We start from the raw sequence: 21,827 nt of genomic DNA, 5'->3' as shown, positions 1-21,827 counted from the left end.
ATGTGTACAGGTTTGAATAGGTCGAAAAATAGGATCATGGCACAATTCGTTTAACATTATAGGATGAAGCTTCCAAAGCGATTCAGCCTTTGCGTGACTCCTTAGTGGAGGGCTCCGTATAACTTCGATTAGCCGTGGCTAATTACCGTGCACTTACACCACACAGTGCATGCAAGTCATGGGTTCGAACCCGCCCGCCACGGTAGCACTTCGATGGAGGAAAAATGTGAAAGGTCCGTGTACTGTGAGTTGTTAGTGCTCGTTAAGAACCCCAGGTGGTCGAAATTATCTGGGGCTCTCCTCTATGGCGTCCCTCATAGACTGAGCCGCTTTGGGATGTCCATCCTTTAAAGCCAAACCAAATGTGCCATAATCTTATTTGCTGACCCATTCAAACCTATATACATTTTTCAGTATATATACAACCTATATACAGCAGCCACCACAACTCCAAGACAATTTCTTCCAAACTTTCGTACCACGTGACCTTCCCCTATATCCACATCGTATCCCAGTCATTTCATCTCAAAGGGTCAAAGGTCAAGGGTCAAAGGCTCAAGCTTCAGAGACCTAGCGGCTTTTTCAGGGTTGCTAGTGAAGTAGTGATTTCGCATCAAAAACAGAAACATAGCACTCCTCTTAGTGTTTTTGTTTTAGAAAAGTAGTGTATACTTGTAACAGTCGGGGATCTTTTCTAGTGCACTATTGCTTCCTTTCTCCTAGTGGTGGCGCTGATTTTTAATTGAGATTGCTAGAAGAGATTGCACTTCGGTCTCGTCTTTCGCAATGTTTAGTTTTGCCGGGAGGGAAAATTTCTCTCCACTACAGCGTTACTGCGCTAGCTAAAAAAAACTTTATAAGATCCCTGCAAATAGCTTAGTCCTGGTTTCCTGGAACATTATTTTGCGCGTGTAGGAGGGATATACGCGGTTAGGAGGAAAGCGCAGCGAGCGGGTGTCGTCGCACAAGCACAGTGCTGTCGACATCGAAGGTAACAGCAGTGGGCTGTTGTGCTTTTCTGGAAAAGGAGGAACTGATGCGTTCCCCGCCTTTAAATTTCGAATTAGTTGCTATCGAAAGCGTGCACATCCGCGACACATATATGGCATCACAAACGGTGAGGCAGAGAGAGAGAGAGAGAGAGAGAGAGAGAGAGAGAGAGAGAGAGAGAGAGAAGAGAGAGAGAGAGAGAGAGAGAGAGAGAGAGAGAGAGAGAGAGAGAGAGAGAGAAACGTTTAATGAATAGAATGTTTGGGTGAGCCCTCATTCCAGGAGCCCATTGGCTCTTACCGCCGCTCTTGCCCGGTTCACACTGGAAAGCTGGTCTTCCGAATGTGACGTGGACAGTGCCGGCTCCCAGTCCTCAGTTGTTGGGTTATTGATTCTTGGTATAGCTGGATTTTTCTGGCATGCCCATACCATATGGTATTATTCAGCCACTTCACCGCAGAAGGCGCAGTGCGGATCATACGAATTTGGAAACATATAGCTGAATTTGACAGGATTTATATAAGTATTCGATTGCAATTTTCTTAAAATGACCCCTTGCTCCCTGTTTAGATTTTTGTGTGGTACGGCGTATACTTTCCTCGTTAATCTCAAATGTTGGCAGTGGTCGTCCCGCCTAATCGAGGGCTGCTTCAGGGCGTCATCCGAAACATGGACCACCATTCCTTATACAATTGTGCGCAGGCTGCCTCACCGTTAAGAAGAAGGATTGGTAACGGTGAGGCAGCCTGCTCACAATTGTATAAGGAATGGTGGTTAATGTTTCGGATGACGCACTGAAGAAGCCCTCGATTAGGCGGGACGACCACTGCCAAAAAAAAACCTATGAAAACCAATACAAACCCCTACAGTGATAAAGAGAGGAGGCCGTTCGAAGGCAGTGAATGATATAACGATTACTTTCTTTATTCTATTTCTTCATTTTTGCGTCTACGTGACTGGCTGGTGCCGGGGGGGGGGGGAGAGTGGCAAAAAATAAAAAGAGAATGGCAATCTAGACCCTTCTCTTCTACAGTGACCGGAAGCACTACTCATCCATTTTTGACTAATCCCCCTTCTCCCCTCTTCAAACATCCTGAATTACCTGGCTAGTTTTGAGTTGACTCGACTAAAGCACCAGTTGGCGCTGACGCTTTAAGCTTCGAATATTTTGAACAAACCCTGTGTTCTTTATAAAGTCCATCCTCTGTTATTCTCATCTTTCGTTGACGCACAAGGCAGACACTTGAAAGGTACTCGCAATTATAGTGCAAGCTGTGATGTTCAGAAAATAGCAGTTGCAAATACTCTGGTCTTGTTTTCCTCCAGAAACTAACAAGCACTGCTGACAGGCTTCAATTCAAACGTAAATTTGCCCGACAAGTACGCGGTACAAACGGCGGCGCTATACTTGCAAAAAGCGAAAAACACCTCGCTGTCGTACATGACTGGTGTTAAGGCTCCCGCTTCTTAGAAGCGCGTACTCAAGCCCAAAATACCTTCCAGCCAGGCCGGTAAAGTGCCGGAAGTATTTCGAGGAGTTCGTCGTGTCGCTAACCAGCAAAGTGTGGAGTGCAAGTTAGAAATTTAATCGCCGTCAAGAAATGGGAGTAAAGCAAAAAGCAAGACACGAAATTATACTCCAAATAAGAAAGATGAAGAAGCACCCAAACAGCGTCCCCGCCGAGATCGCGCTGGTCTAGACAAGGAGTCCATTACGGTGCTTTCTCAGTAAAACGATTTCTTCACCGTAAGTCGGGCTTTTTGCTTCCGCCTTTTTTGGTGGCGCAGGGACGTATCAAGCGATAAAAAAGATTTTGAAGTAGGAAACAACTCCCAGCGACTCTGCACTCTTTTTCTGGAACGAAGATGGCAAATGCAATTATGGCTTTAGGAAGCTCTAGGAATCAGTCTGATCAGATGACCGCTGCGTAATGTGGAATGAAAATTATGTGTTGAACTTCCATGCCCTGAAGAGCCGGACAGCCAGCAGTTCTCATCCAACAAGATTCCGCTCCTATCTAACCTGGTCTAAAAAAAGGTATTGCCTCTGGAGTCTGCGAGGAGCTTTCTAACCCAAAGTGGACCCTGTTAGAGGCTACCTTATTTCCGAAACATGGATGCAAAACAGCTAGATTCTTAGGAGACACCGGATACGACGGCACATGTCAGCGGTCAGTTTGCAACATAACCAGGTTTCTTCTTGCCAGTGCAGTCAGGTGAAACATTGCGCCACTGCTCCCGCAGTTACCAGAGGCGGTGGCTAACACCGTTAAGGTTAAGATGCCCGACACTTGCACGATAATGCTGCGATGTTGAGCTTAATCCTGTTATTTTCACATCCATTTTTTCTTGACATTTCCATAGTCGCGTTTACAGTTTACGATTCTCCGATGAGTTAACCTGATCGACATAATGCTGCATATATTTGAAGTTCTTAGCATTTAGCAAGGTGTCCTGCTTCTTTGTATACGAAGAAAAGGTGGTAGCAAGTGATCTTGCCTTTTATAAGAGCCGACGCGATGTGGTCGGTCTATATATTTAGGTTCATTTCTGTATATAGCTTTCATGAGGTTCTGCGATTACCTCTAAAAATCAGAGGCGTTATTATCGTCTGTACCGTAGAAGACTTTGTTTTAACAGCGGCTTCGATTCTTTAGGTCGACAGTTTTGCTTTTAAAGGCTTCCGTTTGTTTCATGAGCTTTTTAATTATATTTTATTTTCATTTATTTGCACATACCTTACAGGCCACAGAGAGGCATTGTGTAGGGCGGTCAGATACAGAAGTTTGTGTAAGATAGGTTAGAAATCAAAAACATTGTAAATGTGCAGCAAAACAGACAAAAACAAGTGAGTTCAGATAAGAAATCGCAATTCACAAAAAGTGATAAAGGTACAAGACAACTATGCGCCATGGAACAAAATAGGGGCAGTGCACATAGAGTTATACAAAAGCAAAAGAAAACATTTCAGGAATACATGCGCATAGCTGCGCATGAACAGAACCAATGAGGCAATAGTCTCAAGTAGCTGAAAACAGTTATATGAATCACGAGTATATAAATGACGTGATAAGCGTTATTAACGAAGTGTTTGAGTAGATGTTCGCTAAAGGTGTCATGATTACGCTACAGGGCGATGCAATCCGGAAGATCATTACAGAGACGGATGGCGCAGGGGAGTAACGAGAAGTTGAAAGCATGTGTGCTGCCGTAAATGCCGGCATAGCTGGAGTTATTATGTAATCTACGCGATAAGTAGGAGGGACGTTGTAGATGTGCTGGCGGTGAATCAGTTGCGTAGACGTATTTATGAAAGAGAGATAAAAGGGCAATGACACGACGAATTTTCAACGCATGGAGCGAAAGTTCGATCCTTAGTTGGATTACACTGGTCTGATAACTAATTTTGCGGAATGAAACGACAAACCTCATTCTGGACAGTTTCGAACTTCTCTATTAGGTACTTCAGATCAGGCGACCAGTCGGATGAAGCGTACTCTAGCTGCGGTCTGACAGAAGTTACGTAGGCTTGTTTACGAACGTGAGGGGAAGTGCCTTGCAGGTTGCGGTGAAGGAACAGCAGTGACCGGGAAGCATTAGCGAAAATGGTGGTTATATGTTCAGCCCAAGAAAGATTTGGTGAAAGATGGACGCCTAGATACTTAAACAGCGTATTCCGAGCCAATGTATCATTATTAATGTGGTAGGAAAACTGTGAATTTACTGATTTTCGGCTAAGAGAAATTATCTTACACTAATAAATGTTTAAAGTAATTAGCCACGTTTTACACCAATCGTTAATGCAATCGATATCACTTTGGAATGAAATGTGGTCATTAGTACTTTATATTGATCGATAAAATAATGCAGTCGTCAGCAAATATGCGTATACAAGCTGAGATGTTTACTGGCTGGTCATTAATGCAAATTAAAAAGAGTAATGGACCGAGGACTCTTCCTTGCGGCATGCCCGATGCAACGTCAGAGAGAGGAGAGGAATAATTATTAACAACGGCGAACGCGATTAGAAACAAAGTTACGGACCCATGGCAAAGTTAAAGAATCTAATTTGAGCGCAGAAAGGTTAGATATTATTCGGCAATGTGCTACCCGATCAAATGCTTTGGCAAAGTTCAAAAGGATTAAATCATTTTGTAAGTTACTGTTCATGTTAAAATGTAGTTCAGTATTGAACGCAAATAACTGTGTTTCACAGGAAAACCCTTTCCCTGAAACGATGCTGGTTAGAGAAAAAAAAAATTAAATTCGAGGTGATTGTAGATGTGCGATGCGAAAGTCTGTTCAAGCACCTTGCGATAGATGCATGTAAGTGAGATGGGGCGGTAATTTCCGTGCGAGTGTTTGTTGCCACTTTTGAAACCCGGTAGAGCCTTCAATATTTTACAATCAGTGTGGCGCTCACCTGTAGCTATTGACTGCTTAAAGATACGAAGTAAGATGACGCCGCAGACAGAAATGGTATTTTTTTAGTATTTTGGAATTAATTTAATCAACACCAGAGGAAAAGGACAATTTAATATTATTTATCAGGTGTACTATACAATCAAGTGTAACGTCAAGTGGTGCCATTCAGCAGTTATCTAGATCTGGTACCTATGGGATGTTAGAATTATCTTCTTCGGTGAAAACCGATGCGAAAAACGAGTTGAATGCTTTAGGACAGTCAGTGTCTGAGTAGGGGGTGTTGTTTGCGTCATGTATTGAAATATCATTACTGACGCTATTCTGATGTATTGTTTTCCAGAACTTGTTTTAATTATTCTTGAGTAGCGCAGGAAGGTCTTTGAAAAATATTTCATTTTTAGGTCCCAAAGGGCGAAACAATACAGTTTTAGGCAGTTTTTGTATCTAAGCCACGCGCATTGCGTACATTCGTGCTTAGCGCTTTTGTATAATCGTTTATTCTTATTCCTCATGCGTTGATGCTCTCTTGTAAACCATGGGTTAGATTTGCCCAGTCTTCAGCTGATTCATCTTCTATGCGGAAGAAAAGAAGCTTTGAACGCCACATACCATTTTCCGCAATGTCACAGCTTGACGCAATGGCTGTCAGCTGATTCGAAACGCACACTATGTCGGAATTTTTTTCTTCCTCCGTTGTGTTACGTGAGGCGATGGAATCTTCTAAGGTCGCTACCTTAGCACTAAGTAGCTTAATTTCGTTTTCACTTTCTGCCTGGTTTTCTTTAGCACCTTTTATCTCCCCCAGTAGGAATACATAAGCGTCTTGAAGTTTACGGATCGTTTCAAGGGCAACGACAAATGCGTCAGCTTCGCCTTTTGACAAGAGACCGGGGTTGGATCTAGTGTCACCAGACAGCATCAGAAAGATATTGCACAAGCCGGAAAGAATGTCGCGAAAATCCGCTTGCTACTGCCTTAAAAATACCTTTCATCTGTTCTTTATCTGTTTAATCTGTTTATCATTGACTTCTTTCATCATGACCTAACGTTTTTAAAACCTTCTTTCAGTACTGTCGAGTTTATTTCTCAGTGCTGCCTGACCTTTCTGCGGACTTTTCAAGAAATCACTTTCAAGGGAATCAGATGAAGCGGGGTTGATCTTCATTTTACCCCCAAGAAACAATATTAGAACCAAATATAGTCCATGGTTTGCAAACAAATGCGAACGTCATTGATGTGGTCCGATACATGTTGTTCTGTGACATTGAACAGCAGCACATGACATCATGGGAGGAGTCTAAAACTCGCATAACGCTTTGAAAAGTTGCAACGAAGATTAAGTACTACCTTTCAGAAACAGCAGGGTTGTTAGCCTTATGTCTGGGTAGTGTGCCGGCTTCAAGTCCCACGAAGGCATTTTGCTGTTCGCTTACGCAGGCTTACTTGGTGCCACGAGTCTTTTGCTGGTTTAAGCGAATATGTTGTTTTCTGTGAAAATAATTATCGGAGAGGTTGATGAAGCTGATGACCGGTTATCCGCGATTACCGTTGATAGCACACGCTTGCCAAGGGGTTGACGTTGTCTAAAATCGCTCGGGCGAATGACACAGCCACCACCTGAGCTGGCGGACCAAGGAAAGGCTAGATTCTGGCGGCAACATGAACCAGCAGTAAAAACAATGGTGTTTGCCCCCATGTCGGTGAGGGTGCCGACTCCAAATCTCGAAATATTTTAGTTTTGTGAATAAATGTTTTCGGTGGAGCATAATTCATTAAAAATCACACGATGATTACAAGTGGGCAACGCAAATGTTTTTCGGGCTTAGCTGGCTAGGGAGAAAGTAAGGATTATTCCTTATCCTTCTGTTTTCTTCTTCACGTTGTCCTGGAGCCTTGCAGTGACGTCATGCGTGGTGTCACTACGTATTGACAAATCAGCGTGCCTTCTTGTTGTGCAGACTTCAACGTCTACGATGTCGTCGCAAAACGGGGGTAAGAGCTGATAACACCTAGCACTGTAAAACAAGTCAGAAAGATGGTGAGAAGTTCAGCATCAATTACATATAAATCGGCGCAGGGCGAATTGGAGAAGAGTCACCATATTTGTGAATTGAGGGGTGCGACTCAGACACACGAGCTACGTGTCACAAAGTCTGACACAGTTTAAGAATACAAATATGGATGCGAATTGAATTTGCCGAAGGTTCTCGAGGGAGCACTAGTTTTTAATGCGAAATCATTTAAATTGACTCAAGAGTGGCGTCACAGGAAGCTGTGGACAGGCTCTGTGGACGGAAGTTGTGGACAGAGCGTGTCCGCACGTCCGCACAAACTAAATAAAATTGCAGTCGTAGCGCCATCATGTGTCACCCACTGAAACCTCCCTCGCAATGTACGGCGCTGGTCCAGCAGATGGCGCGCAGGCACGTAGGCGAGATGGCGGATGCGCATGAGGAGGAAGGACGCGCAGCAAGATAAATTGTTTCGCATTACTGCACCTAAGCAGGTTTAAGTGCACCCCTGGAATTTTTTTCTTTCACATCGCTTATGAGGCCAACTCTGTCACCGCGCACTCCACTTCGTTTGCAAATAAAGTATGCGAACATCGCCACCACGAGGTTCCTGCCCCTATCTCAACAAGTTTTCAAGTATTGAGACACTAAGCGGATACTTAACTTTTAAGCATACTCTGAAAGTTACAGCAGCGAATTTCCACAGTGTATAACATGCATAGTTCGGTAATACTCGCGCTCGAGCACAGCTCTTTAACGGCACCCTGTGATAACTTGTGTCACGTTCGCGCGCTTGTATTTTGTAGCGGCGCAGAATTCCCCAGTAGAAGACATGGCTCGCATGTGCATTCGCGTTAGCCGTGCTCTCCACACCATTTCTACGCATTTTTTTCCACCTTCAAGTTTCAACGCTCTTCGTATAAGCATCGGGCGACGTCCTGTTGTGCCCGGCATTCTTCCCGCGGTGGAGGGCAGTCTCGTATGCGAGCCTTGCTTGACTACACCCTGGAGACTAATAAACGAGCACAGCAATAAGGACGAACAAGCACACCGCGGTGCTTTTCTGCGATCTAGCTCAGAACGAAGATGAGGCAGAGAGAAAACAGAGAGAGAGACTAAGAAAAAAAAGGACGGCAAAATAAAGATTCTCGGGTGACGACAAACAAGGAAAAGATTATATGTAAGGAGTGTGCTCGACTAAAATCTTGCCGAAGCAGTGGCAAGGAAAAACAAAATGCGAATTCAAAAGCAATGGAGCCGTGGAAAGAAGGTTAGTAGTGGGTGGAGGTAGGATTCCTGTCAAGCGATCCTCCTTAGGGGACTTCAATTCCTAGATGTTGGAGAGGATGCTGTCGTAGAAGAGCCACAAACGGGAGCAGTTTTTCAGCAGGAGTCGCGATTTTGAGTCTGGCCAAATGCGCTAACTCCAGATTTCACTTGCCGCCTTTTTCTTTTTTTTTTCAGGCGTCCGATTATGCTCTATCCACATGCTTCTGATGAGAGTACATTATACGATTCTTCTGCAAGCCAGGGAAAGCTCCACTGTGACGAAGAAGAAAAAAAAAAGCCGAGAAAACGGGCGATTATTGTTCGTCGGCAGTGCTTCTCGTATGACCTATTTACCCGTAACTCAAAACCATTTACTCAATTAAACTAGGGGCTAAATACAATCGAAAAAGAACGCTAGATATGAACAAGCACAGCGTGTAAAGTGTAAAAAAGGTGGTGTAGATGTCTTAAGTCGCTAAAGAATCGTTCAGTGGAGTAAACCAGAAGCTCGCAATTTTAGTTTTTGCTACCTTTCTATTGACTACAGGCAGATTCACGCCTAAAATTTGTTTTCTCTTTCGCTCGCTGGGAGATATATGAGGAGTGGTCGAGATAAAATTTCTGAGCAGATTTATGGTATTTTTTTATTTTCAAGTTGGCTTACTGTGAATGCTTGATGTTTGATTTCGCTTGTGCAGTCCCATACCTCGTTGCTCCTGTTGCTTTACTTCTTGGTATTTATTTAATGGAAACTATACCCGAGCAAAAACAGGCTGAAAACGTTGGCGGCTGGTTTTGAAGAATCGCATTATTTTATTCATATTACGTCTCTTCCCTTACCTAAATACATTAAGGGAATACTGTGTCACACAGTACCTGTGAACTTTGCTTTCATGCTTGGGAACGTGGCTGAAATGATACGGAAGCGCCGCAAATTACTTTTCCACGGACAGTAAAATCATAAATATTAGAAATTCAATATTTTCTACCCTTTAGGTTCACATCGCCGTTAGAACCCGTAACCTGAGAAAGCAAATGATGAAAGTCTTTCTAACAAAGCTTCCCTTCTTTTTTTTTTTCTGGCGAAGTGCCGATATGAGCTTCTTTCGGGACGGAAAAAAAGAGCAAGGAACCACCGTTCTTAGCTTTATTGCGACTGAGAAACTATGGTAGTTGTTCCAGACTATGGCTAAGTTATGTGAGTAAACACTGCCCAGAGAATTACTTGCATGTCGCAGACGCTCTGCATGTTGTTGTTGTTGGCGTTTGCCTCTGTACACATGACGCATAGCAACGAGGGGGATTGTCCAGGATTTGATCAGCAGTTTCAGAGAACGAATGAAGTGATTGCAAGGTAAAAAGAGAGGGGGGGAATTAAGCGTATATGAACGAGTGAAATGGAAGAAAAAATAACTGAAACAGGACAGTTCAGAGAATTGATCGGCAATAATAAAACAATAATGTAGAAAACCGCGACACAGTTTTGAACATTGTTTTATGCTGACATTCTTAGCCTCATTGGGACAGTGCAGGACATTTAATTACGTAACTGAGAATATGACGGCAGCTTCAGTGGGCATAAAGAGGTTATTAGGTTGGCATTCTTGTGTGAAAAGAGGCTACAGGTAAAGCTTTTGGTCGACGCAAAAAGTATTTTGAACAACTTTTTCGTCAGTGGCATTAAGCGCAGTCTCACAGTTCGCGTCATTCTTATTCTTTCAACACAATCAAGTTTTGAAATCAGAAATGTCAGAGATAAGTGAATTCAAGAAATAATGAGACCAGCCAGCTGAACTTGCAGAAGTCTCAGGATTGCAGTAGGACCCGGCTTTTATACATTTCACATAACGTCGAAAAAGCAAAGGGAACATAGAAATATAACGAAAGAGCCAAAAAAGCTGGGAAGAGGCCAAAATGAATGTTACTATCGCGGCTACTTTTAATAAATAGTCCTTCACCCCTGCCTGTAACGACGCAGTTATTCAATAGCTTAACGACTGTCTTTTCTAAACAGCTTTGCATGCAGTTGCACGACACTCGAACGCCCTTTACAGGTTCGTTGTTGATTGGCTCCAGACGTTGTATTTATTCTTTTACGTCAGTTTAAGAGTATTTCTATTAAACTTTATTGAGCAACCACCTACGCCAGCTGTACGCTTATGTGAGGCAAGCTGTAAAACTTGCTTTTGCTTCTTGGGTTCCACGCCAAATGACCCAGAATTAGCGCTCTACTGCCATCGAATTCTTTAAAAAAATCCTAGTGTGGGGTCTTCCAGTGGTAAACATTCTGCCAAGCTTGTTTTTGGTGAAATAATTTCTTCCCTGTCGTAGCCACCATCTCAAGTTCGTAAATGGTAGCAGCAGATTGCTGCGAGAGTGTGCGACTCGACGCGTTACTCATTAGTACTATATCTTTAAGAAACACGGCTGCTCAATTATCGTACAGACAAAACGGTTTTAAAAAGGGCATTGGCTGCAGAGGTCCTGCCGGCTCACTTTCCGTATTGCGTCATGGTTTATAGTTTTTCTACTACAGGTGCAGCACCGCGTTGCAATGGACTAATTTACGGTCATGGTACAGGCACACGAATTCAGCAACGCTGGCCATAAGCCATCCCTGCACTTCTTCTTAATGAGAGAAAACATGTAGCATTTTTTTTTCATTGTTAGTGGATTGAAACGCCTAGCATCTTAGTATACAACGTGTTTCTTACAGTCCCGATTATTGCGTTGACCGAATCAGTTCTCAATAAACATCCCTGCTGAATAATGTCCTCGCACACATGCCCACGCACATCCGAGCAGGCGGGTGCGGAATCAGGCGGCGCCACTGACACTATCACCAGCGAGCAGACGGTAAAGGCAGCTGCGTCGACGTTCGGTTAGGGGCTCAAGCAGGCCTAGCCACCATTGCTAAGTTCCAGATGGCCGCCCTCAGTACGCCGCTGGGATGATCAGGCGCTGGGGTAGTCTGCCCACGGCGGAACCGCCTCAGCCGCCTGCGTCGGAATGCTCACGTGCGCTAATGAGCCCGGTCGAGGCGACTGCCCTGAGACGCCGCCTTGTTCTTCGCCCCCCGGCTGCTGCGCGTGCTGCGTGTGCTGTCCCTGCTGGTGCCACTCGCCGCGCTTTTCCGCTTGGAGTCCGTCTTGCGAGAGAAGCGCTCGCCTTTGCTCCGGAACTCCGCGCCGGCGCTTAATCTGCGCCTGCGCGAAGCGGGCTGCATCTCGGCGTCCAGCATGTCGACCGGCTCGCTCGCCTGCGCGATCAGGGAACAGCGATGTGGCGCTCCCCGCCGCGATCTGCAGCGTCGTTTCGTGTACACTAGCGACAGCTGTTGTCAAACCATGGGGTATGGCGTAGTTGATGTTCAGTGGCTTACGTTCGAACTGCGCACATTATGCCGAAGTACCGTTGAAAACGTGCTCCGATTTCCCAGAAAGCTACGGTAGAACAATGGGCTGACACTGCATTTTTAAAGATGGTCTCGTGCGAAGCGAAATGAAAGGCGTGGACGCGCGAAATTACAAAGTTATGTCGCGGACATGCTACAGGGCTTTGGGTATCCATCAATTCATCTGGTTGTACCAGCTATACCTCTGACTACAGCTTGAATTATATCTAGGGGAGAGTTTAGCTGATCGGCTCCAAACTTGGCGTCCTCTTAAACACAATAAAATCACTCGCATCAGACGGCTGTCTTGAAGCGTTGGAAGGGTCGACGCTGGGCCCGGTGTGCTCGCCATCTGCCGTGACACTACCGCCAGCGATGTGCCTGGCGCCCTCGTGGGCTGCCTGGCCACCTCCGCCAACGCTCGGCCTAACGTGCTTCTGAGCAGCTGGGCCACCATCGCTCGTCTTGGGCTGCTCGTGGCCAGCCGGCACTCCTACTCGGGCGCTCTGCCTGGCGGGCTCGGGTGCCACCTGGCGGTCAGCGAAGCAGCCGAACACGTCGTAGCGAGGAGGGAGCCAGTGTCTCTTGAAGATCATGGCTGTGAGCAGGGAACCCAAGACGAGGCTGGAGATACTTAGGGCCATGCAGGCCAACCGGATCGGAAACTGCTGACCCCGCCGCGGGTCGTAGAGGGGCAGCCGCACCGTCACGGGCATGTTTAGAGACGGCTCTCCACACAGCCAGCGAGAAAACGCGCCCAAGAAGAAAGCTGCGCCATAGACAAGAATCGCGAGGCTTAGAGCCAGAGGTCCAAGACGTTCGCGACCGCGTGGGCCTTGCAGCTAGAGCGCGGATCGGAAAAGCCAGTGAGGCGTTATTCCGGAGAATACATGACACGACACAGTTGCTAGTTGCCAGCTGAGGTCACGTCTTTTCCTCTTTTGCATTGTTTTGCTTGTTCTCCGGCCTTGAACCAGCTAACCCGCCGAAGCTGCTCGAGGTTGCAGTTCGGCTATGAAACAATTTGTCCGCGAAGCCGTAAAAAGTGGGCTGTAACTATTGCCGAGATAATTTTGTTGTGGTCAGTCATCTCTATTGAAGCTTAAGATATCCGCAGTCGTTTGTGATTTTTTCAAATTCCATTTTTACAAACGGGCAGTTTCGTAACAAAGCGAGGTGGAGGAGTTCTATAATGCTAAATTCTGTCATAGCTCAGAGCGACCATATTTTACAGTAGGTCCTGGTCCTAAGCTATACTATTATTTTTATAAATAATTATCACTCAAGACTAAGATTACCAAGCGCAGCGATTGTGCGTCAATCTCATCTGCTCTCACCTCTCTCTTCTAAGCGGAGCTTGCGCAAACATATCTTTTCTTTACTGTGCTACAGCCCAGTAAAAGAAAACCTGCAATTTTAAGCATCATAAAATAGAAGACTGAGTACCTGAAAAGTAAGCACGTAAATAAAAGTGATTTCTTTTAAATATAAGCGGCTTCTTTTCAACCTTCGCAACGGTTACTTAACGAGTGCATTGTTGCGAACATAAAACGAAGAGAAGAACTGGTGTGTGTGCGCGAGCTATGCAAGGCTATGAGCCCACAGGCTTAGCTTCAACTGATGTACAGTAATTTGCCTGACACTGCAACATTAGCCCCCTAACGGACACATTTTTTTACATATTTTTTGAAAATGGTGCAAAAATGGTCATTCAGCACCCCTGCAGCCATTTGTAAAAAAAAAATGCTTTCAACGACGAGCTGGACTCGTCACGAGTCAGAAATGACAGTCATGTTATGACAAACCTGGCACGTCCAAATCCGCTCAAGGGTCAGTGTGCTAACACAATGCATAGAAAGGAGGAGGATATATTCCTTGAGAATCCATTTGTCACGAATGTGTTTCTAGTGCAGTGTCAGCAATTTTCGGAGGGCAACTTTAACATGACACTTCCAATGCTGTAAGGTTCATATAGGTTTCCAGATCTTCAAGAAAACTTCGTTATTAAGCCGAAACACCAGCTTAAAGAGATGCAAATGTTTCGATACTTCAGTAAAGGAAACAGCCATGACTGTGAACCTATACACAGGAGAACGAAGCGGCGTCTCACCCATAATGGAGCCGTACGTGTTGGTGCCCTTGAGGTAGAAGACGCAGACTAGCTGTGGAAAAAGCAGCACGTACACCATGTCCGAGCAGAGAATCCACAGTTCGTATACGGACTGCACCGACAGCGCCAGGTAGGTGGCAGACGCGCCGATCAGGCACACCATTAACCGCAGCATCATGGCGACTTCCATGTTGGACGCCTGCGCCAAGCGTCAACCCCGGTTCAGAACAACGCCCGACCACCACTTACCACGCATAGTTTTATTATGGCTTATAGATGAAGCTCTATTTTATGTTATCGATGTAGGGGGAGCGCCAGAACTTTTGCAAACAAGAGGATTCAGGAAAATCGACGCATAAAAAAGAACTTAACAGCAAGCTAGAATAATTTTTTAGCTCATTAATGTGTTTTTTTACAAATCAAGTAATTTTAACAAGTACTATCATTGCAAACTTCTGGCAGCTCAATAGAGCAACAAGCACTTATTCCCTTTCTTCCGAACCTCAGGAGGTTGACGCTACTCATCACCTAGCCAGCTGTCAGCCCGCAGTATATGGCAGCGCCCGAGTAGTCATGTCGTAGGACCTGTATTTGCCTTGATGTCATCGCCACGGCTACTCAATCTAATGGAGAGATCGAGTGGCTGTGGTCATGCCTAACGATGCAGTTCTCGTAGCCAAAGACACACCCAAAACATTGTAACCTTCCTTCACACACGCAACAGCTTCCAACCTTGAACGTCTGTACAGGGCATTTACTTACATAAACCCGTATAATGTGTGTTTTGGAAACACTTAAACCAATTTTTAAGAGTTGAATTCATTCGCACCCTCGACGAAGGTAAAATATTCATCTGTTACTGTTGTTTATACAACATAAATTCTTGCGATGCCCATGGTGTGTATTTTTGTGGGGTTGAGAAAAATACAAAGAGATAATGTTACAACTTTCTACAAGTCATCCAGAGCAGCAACGTTCGCGAGCATGGGATTTATAAAGCCCACGACAGCAATAACTGCCGCGATAAGACGTGACGGGGACCACACAATCGCGCATGTAGGAAACTTATAAATGGACGCCACACATTCGGTCATACTCGAAGAAATGCATTTATTTTCTCGAGGGTCATGAACTGGATGGAGAGCTCTTAGGCGGAACACTCGAGGGCGTGGTTTTTCAGCTCGCGCAGTCGCAACAACTGGCACTTCGCATAGACATGCGTGACCATACAGTGTGACGTGCCCCCCCCCCCCCCCCCCCCCCCACACACACACACACTTCCTCCACCGTGTCATTGGAGCACATGCAAGAGCGTAAGTTCCATGCGCTCAAGTGTTCGCAATAAATGTGACCTACTCTCCACAGGTAGCGGTAATATGAAAAGGCAACATGCTGTGAGCATTCAAACAGTAATTGTTCTATACATATGGGCAACGAAGCACAGCTTTTCTTTTTCTTTTTTTTCTGGTCGAACAATACTCAGAAGATAATCCGAACTTAGTGCAGAAATATTAATAGGATCTGCTCTTGCGTGCCAATTAACTCAATGTTCCCTGTATGACGTTTATGTTTGACATTCACAAGCAGTAGGAAGAATGAAGAAAAAAAATAACTGGATGTTTACCACTGGTTAAAGCGATATTCAGCGCTTGTCTTGTGTTCCCGTGTTCCGCTTTCGTCTATGTTGCTTCGCGCTGCCGCTTTCCATGACGATTCACCAACTAGCCCGTACCACGATATTAATCAGCGACAGCTGTTAAGGCATTTATACTTTACGATATGTTGTGGTACAGAATATGAGAGCGACCTCACATCTGCATAGTTCTAGGGCGCTCTTTTTAGCTTTCCACACATAGTAATTCTTCGTCTAAGCCTCCTCTCCAGTCCACCGCTCTATAAGCTCAACGTAGGTGATGACCCTCTTCTCGGGTAGCGCGCTTCGCAGCAGCTGTCGCAGACGGACCATGCTACATTCCTTCTCTCTCGCCACACACTTCCTCCTCCTTCCAGGGTAGCCACATTCCGGATGGTCAACGTGGTACGCCTTCCTACACTCTCGCTGTACCCTGCTTCTCCTTCTAGATTAACTACCTTTCGGTTGGTTCCCATGGCAACTATGAACCCGGTTCGCCTTCTCACGCTTTCGCCATACACTCCGCCTACCAGAGTGATCATCCTCCGCTCTCCCGGTACCCTTCTCCTCCCACGGTAACCGCCCACCGGTTACGAATTTCTCCGCTTACGTCATATCTTCCTCCTTGCACGGTGACCACCTTTAGAGTGGTTCCCATGGCAACGCACCCACGGGTTACGGCGATGACTACGGTTCCATGAACGGGCCATCAACAGCTGTCGCTGTAAAACATGCAAGTTGCAGGATGTGTACGGCGCATTCACACCTGCAAATCGCAGACGTCGCGCGCCTAGATTTGGTCGATTGTTACGGCTGCACCTGCCTTCTTAGAGCTCTGTACGACTGTAACGAATCAGCCGAAATCAGTCGCGCGTAGCTGCCACCAGTTGCAAATGCATCCATAGAGAAACTACTCCGAATCCGTGATTTATCTGGCGTATGGACGCAATCGTCACGAAGGTGCTGCAAGGGCGGCTCACAGCAGGTCGGAGTAGCACGAGGTAGACGTTCCTGGTGACCATGGCGGAGGCGCTGAGCATTGACGAATCTGCGGATGACATAACGGCCGCCGTAATTCCCAGCATGCCCACGACGGAGACCGACGCTGGCATCAGGTAGTGGATGGCGTGAGGCAGCACGCTGGCTCTGTCGCGCTCGAGCAGCATCCACGGCCCTCGGTAGCCAGCAGCCGTAAAGTCTGCGCCGTGGTTGCGCAGCACGGTGGTTAAGAAACGTCTCGTTTTAGCATTTAAAACCCCTTGTTAAAAAATATGTTGAAAAGGGAAACTCCCCTTTCCACTTTCAGAAGAGAGAGGGAGCGAAATAGTGCTAACGCATACTTTGCTGCACCAATCGCAGTGATCATCTATAATTTTTGGCAGCGTTATTTGTCCAACACTACAAGCAATGCCAAACGCAGCATCGAGCTGTCGAGGATAGGTGCAAATTGGAACTTCGTGGCGATATATAGAAGGAAGCCAAGAGTGTTTGAAAAGAAGGAAAGCACAGGGCGATGTTGGGATTTTTAAAATTATTGATAGAAAGAAAGCGATTGTGTAAGCGTCATAAGAAGGAAAAATTGCAAAGATTGAGGGACAAAACACAACGTGCCACAGGTGCGGGAGCTGAACCCACGACCACGCGACACCCGGAAGTCGTGTCTCTTGTCTTGTTTTGTATGAGCTGAGAACGCATAGTTATTAAGGACGCCACACATAACAAGCGTGTTCTGCACGGAGAAGCCCAGAGACATAAATGCATGTCAACTTTTGCAAGAAATTCACGACGCGTGCGACCACGAGATACCACCTAAAGCTGAGTCCACCTGCGACGCTTCGGTGTGTTAAGTCGTAGAATATAGCTTTAGACACAAATGTGCTACTAGAAGTCCACCGCATGGCGCTGTAATGTGCGCCTCTTAACACACAGGAATAATTAAGAGAGACGACACATTATTTGTGCACTGTATAGTGAGGAGGGATGCACCATGTGCCATGAATTTTGTATTTCTTTAAACTCTCCCACTGGATGCCCTCACAGTGACTGCTATCGGCATAATCTCCGGACACCGTTACAAATCGCTGCAACCGTGCTCAAAATAGGGTCCTAATGAGCAGGCGCAAGAGAAACTTAAATTCGCTTTGTTCTTACTTGCGCTCTTTGCCACGGCTCCTATGATCACCGGTGGTATGGCCAGGAACACGCATCCTATGGCAGCGACAAACGAAAGCAGCTTGGCAGCGAAGTGGCTCTCGCAACTGAGGACTCGTTGAAAATATACCTGGGCAGGAAACATTTATCGCAGGAGAACGCAGAACCCCTCCGGCACAAGTCGCGGCGATTCAGGGGCTGTGACGCCGTATTTCTGAGCATGAGAGCGAGGTTTCCAACCGGTCGCGGCGACCGCAATTTTTATTGAGGTGACATGCAAAAATACTCGTGCAACGACATTTCAGTGTACGCGGAGCAAGTCCGTGTAACCTCCCCTCTACGGTATGCCTCGTGACCCACATTCCAGCTTCGGAACGTGAAAGACTACGAATTAAACCCTGTTCGCGGTATCCTAACTACCAAGTCGACACCTGGGCAATGTGCAGAAGTTATGAGAGGAAAAGAAGTGGATAGCGAACAAAGCTCTCTCAGTCAGAGTGAAGATATCTTGTTAGGGCGTACACGGCGTCTGCCGGAAGGTCTCCTCCAGTAGAGTCATCACAGCCGTGTACGGGTATTACGCTTAACTCAGAGTCAAAAACACCATTACGATTGGAGCCAGCAGCTCCAATCGTAAAATGTTTGAAACTTGTTATTGAGATTGGCAAAGGTCGAAAACATTCCACTGAGCAATCGCTGGATGGAAAAGCGACGGTTATTACTGTACCTAGCAACCTTCTCATTTCAGCTGCTATTTTGCGCTTACCTGCCACGGAATGCCTCCTAGTGCAGTCATGAGGAACGCGTCCAGCTGCTGGGCGACATCTTTATTCGCTATGGTGCCGATCCAGTCGTTCTGAGGAGGACCCACTACGTCGACGGCGGGACTACTCGACACGTAAGGCACGCAGATCCACTGCGCATGCCATGCGTACACAAGACTTTGAACTTCATAAATAACCTGAGAGCGTATCTACAGCTACATGTGAAACAAGATGATGGGGCTATATAGGCAGTGGATTTTAATTTGCCAAACATTAATTGGACTTCACTTGCATCATCCCCCAACAGTATTACTGAAAAAGAAATGTTAGACATTGCTTTCACAAAGGAATTCAAAACTGATTCTTGATCAATTTTTTTTTGTCAGCGGAACAATAAGGGATGGCATAGTATACGATGTTCTGAGCGCTGTCTCCGATCACAAATAAGTGATGTTATCTTAGAGTGATTTAGTACGTTTCAGTGCATGCAATAGCTTTTCCCGAATTTTTCTCGTGATGATGGTGAATCAGTTGTTGATTTGCTAGCATTTCGCTAAGATACATGTAGAACGAATAAATGTAGTGTAAACAGCATAGGGTTGCTATTCAAAGGCGTTGTTTTCGAATGCATTCAACAGTTTGTGCCAACTATTGCTAAAAAACGTAGAATCGCAATCCTTGGATTACTCAGGACACGTTACGTTTAGAGCGTAATCTTTAAAGGTTGGAAAAGAGGGCTAAAAATTTCCGTTCCCTCAATTTGAAACCCTTCATTGAAATTGTGACCATAGAAATAACATTGAAAAACGCACACGATGAAAGTAAATATTATAACACAACAGTTCCTTCCCTCATTCGAACGTCTTTCGAGAAATTCTGGCGACAGGTTACTCAAAATTCTCGCACTCCCAATTTATTTTCACTTGATGGTATAGATATGTGAGATGATGGTTCAACTTTTTCAGCATTCAATGGCCATTTCAAAACTGTTTTCACAAATGACGTAGGTGACGAGTCATCGAGACTCGTCATAGGGGAGAGATGTTTGAATATAGCCCCAAACAAAAAGGCAAATGCTGAGTGGCACACTTTGGCGTCTTCTCGACCCAAGAAGGCCAGAACGAGCAAGACAAATGTCAAGGCCTTTCTCATTGTCCTCTTTGACATCTGGGGGCTTGTACACTATGAGTTTGTACCACATGATACAATCGTCAACGCCAAGTTCTACGTGGAAGAGCTCAAGAGATTCAAATCATGAGTTCATAGCGTCCGGCCTGACATCGCGGGTGACTGGAAATTTCACCATGACAACGCGCAAGCACACGCCGCCTTCCTCAGGACCCGCTTTCTAGCTGATTCAATGTTTCCAACGTTTCCCCAGCCACTCTACAGTCCTGGCGTGGCTCCACCAGACTTATTTTAGTTTCCGCGCTTGAAAACTTCTATGAAAGGACATCATTTCGGGACAGAAGCAGAAAAGACATTTGAGCTAGTTGGTATTGCATCTTGTAAAAATATATGAAGCGCACTCAGGACCATGAATAAGGAAGACAAGGAAGGTGGTTTTTTCTCTCTTTTTGTATGTTTTTTGAATAACCGCCCAGTTGCGAGTAAGCGCTTGTGTTGTTTGGTCTTCCTTGTCTGTTGTCCTGAGTGCGCTTCATATATGTTTACAAGATTTCGGGACAGTTGACAAAGGCAAACAGGCTTGAACCAAGGCTCTAAAGGACATTCGGGAGGAGGCCCAACAACTTCGATGCCTGGACATCTTGCTGGAAGCGATGCATTGACGCAGGAGGAGCATACCTTCACACAGTTTATTGTTTAGCGCCGATGTGATCAATAATGTTTTTTTTTTAAACGACTCACTGCCATTACTTTTCGGACATACCCTGTGTATGTGTAAATCCATGAAACAGTCGTGAGATATTCCAGCTGAAACAAGGCGCGGAGTTTTGTAGTCTGCATCTATACTTGAGCTCCAAATATATATTTGATGAACGATCGGTCATGCAAAATTGACTCCGAGTGAGTGAGTGTTTCGGGTTTAAAGGCGCATTAGCACCTAAGCCTATCATTCGCCAAGCACAGGGTTGAAAAAATGACTGCAGTGCTGAAGTTCCACTAGATTTAAAATGTTAGTTTGTTTACAACGTTTTCTTCTTTTATTAAGGTAACAACTCGCGATAAATTAACTGTTGAATTCGCTCCCAAGAGTCAACTTGGGTGGAAAGGAGCGTGTTTGTTCTAAAATAGCTTCAGGTCAATATTTATATCGAAAGTGTCGGCGAGCATGCTGTGAAGGAGGCCGTCTTACCAGGCACGCGGCAGTGCTGCCTAACTGGAAAACGTCGGTATAGGTGACCGCGCAGAAGCTTCCAAGAGCGGTGTAGAAGAATATGGCCGTTGCGGCGAGGACGATGAATAGGTCCGAATCCACTTCCATGATTGCTCTTGCTGAGGCGCCTGCACCTCGGAGTGAAAAATTACATTTGCACTCTCGGTGTCACTGCCATTTATTCCGGCAGTATACAGGCTGTTTCACCTAAGGCTTTCCACAATTTTTTGAAAATAGGGTTTTTGAGATAAAAGGACGCTTTTTTCCGCATATCATTGTAAACGGTGTAGTATATCAGAATACAGTGAATTGCTAACTATTGTGCTAATTATTATTGAGCTAAGTTTTTGTCTACTATTGTTAGATTATTGAATAGTTAACTTCTTGACTATTACAGTTAGGCTCTTTAATTATTGAGGGGCGTGTAGCTCGTCGAAACTAATATCCATATCGGTTCTTAGAATTTTGAAAACGCGGGTTCCCTCGGCGCTTTGGCACAAGAAAGTTTGGCTACATCACACCGAAATACATATGCTTTCAAGAAGCTTGCAGGCAAAGCAATCTTCTCCAGTGCACGTTAGCTGTCAAAATAGCCATAATTTGTCGGGATCCAGCGCCGAGGGTAACCGCGTTTTCGAAATTCTAAAAACTGATATGGATATTATTTACGGTGAGCTACACGCCCCTCAACAAATAAATTAAGGAACTTAAGAGAAATAGTTAAATTAAAAATTTAACTAT

The 21,827-nt window shown here is 45.4% G+C and overlaps 1 protein-coding gene across 1 annotated transcript; it reads right to left on the bottom strand.

Moving 5' to 3' along the window:
- Window positions 1–11,718: 11,718 nt before the first annotated feature.
- LOC144129865 (high-affinity choline transporter 1-like) lies at window positions 11,719–21,204 on the bottom strand. Its single transcript, XM_077663927.1, has 7 exons — window positions 21,066–21,204; window positions 18,751–18,900; window positions 17,985–18,114; window positions 16,814–17,031; window positions 14,201–14,399; window positions 12,384–12,859; window positions 11,719–11,955 (listed from the first exon to the last, which is right to left on the bottom strand). Exons 1-7 carry the CDS (start codon window positions 21,192–21,194, stop codon window positions 11,719–11,721), a joined length of 1,539 nt encoding a protein of 512 aa, XP_077520053.1. The 5' UTR covers window positions 21,195–21,204.
- Between the last annotated feature and the right edge of the window lie 623 nt (window positions 21,205–21,827).

This window comes from Amblyomma americanum, chromosome 4 (genome assembly GCF_052857255.1).
Source record: "Amblyomma americanum isolate KBUSLIRL-KWMA chromosome 4, ASM5285725v1, whole genome shotgun sequence".
Lineage (NCBI taxonomy): Eukaryota > Metazoa > Arthropoda > Arachnida > Ixodida > Ixodidae > Amblyomma > Amblyomma americanum.
This window is presented reverse-complemented; position numbering and strand designations above follow the sequence as displayed.

Excerpts from the sequence above, each read along its gene's own strand:
- LOC144129865 (XM_077663927.1), bottom strand. The coding sequence starts at position 21,194 with ATGGAAGTGGATTCGGACCTATTCATCGTCCTCGCCGCAACGGCCATA. Across the intron at positions 18,901-21,065 it reads GCAGCACTGCCGCGTGCCTG|TGGATCTGCGTGCCTTACGT; the intron begins GTAAGACGGCCT and ends TGGCATGCGCAG. Across the intron at positions 11,956-12,383 it reads CTTCAAGACAGCCGTCTGAT|GCGAGCGAGCCGGTCGACAT; the intron begins GCGAGTGATTTT and ends CTGATCGCGCAG.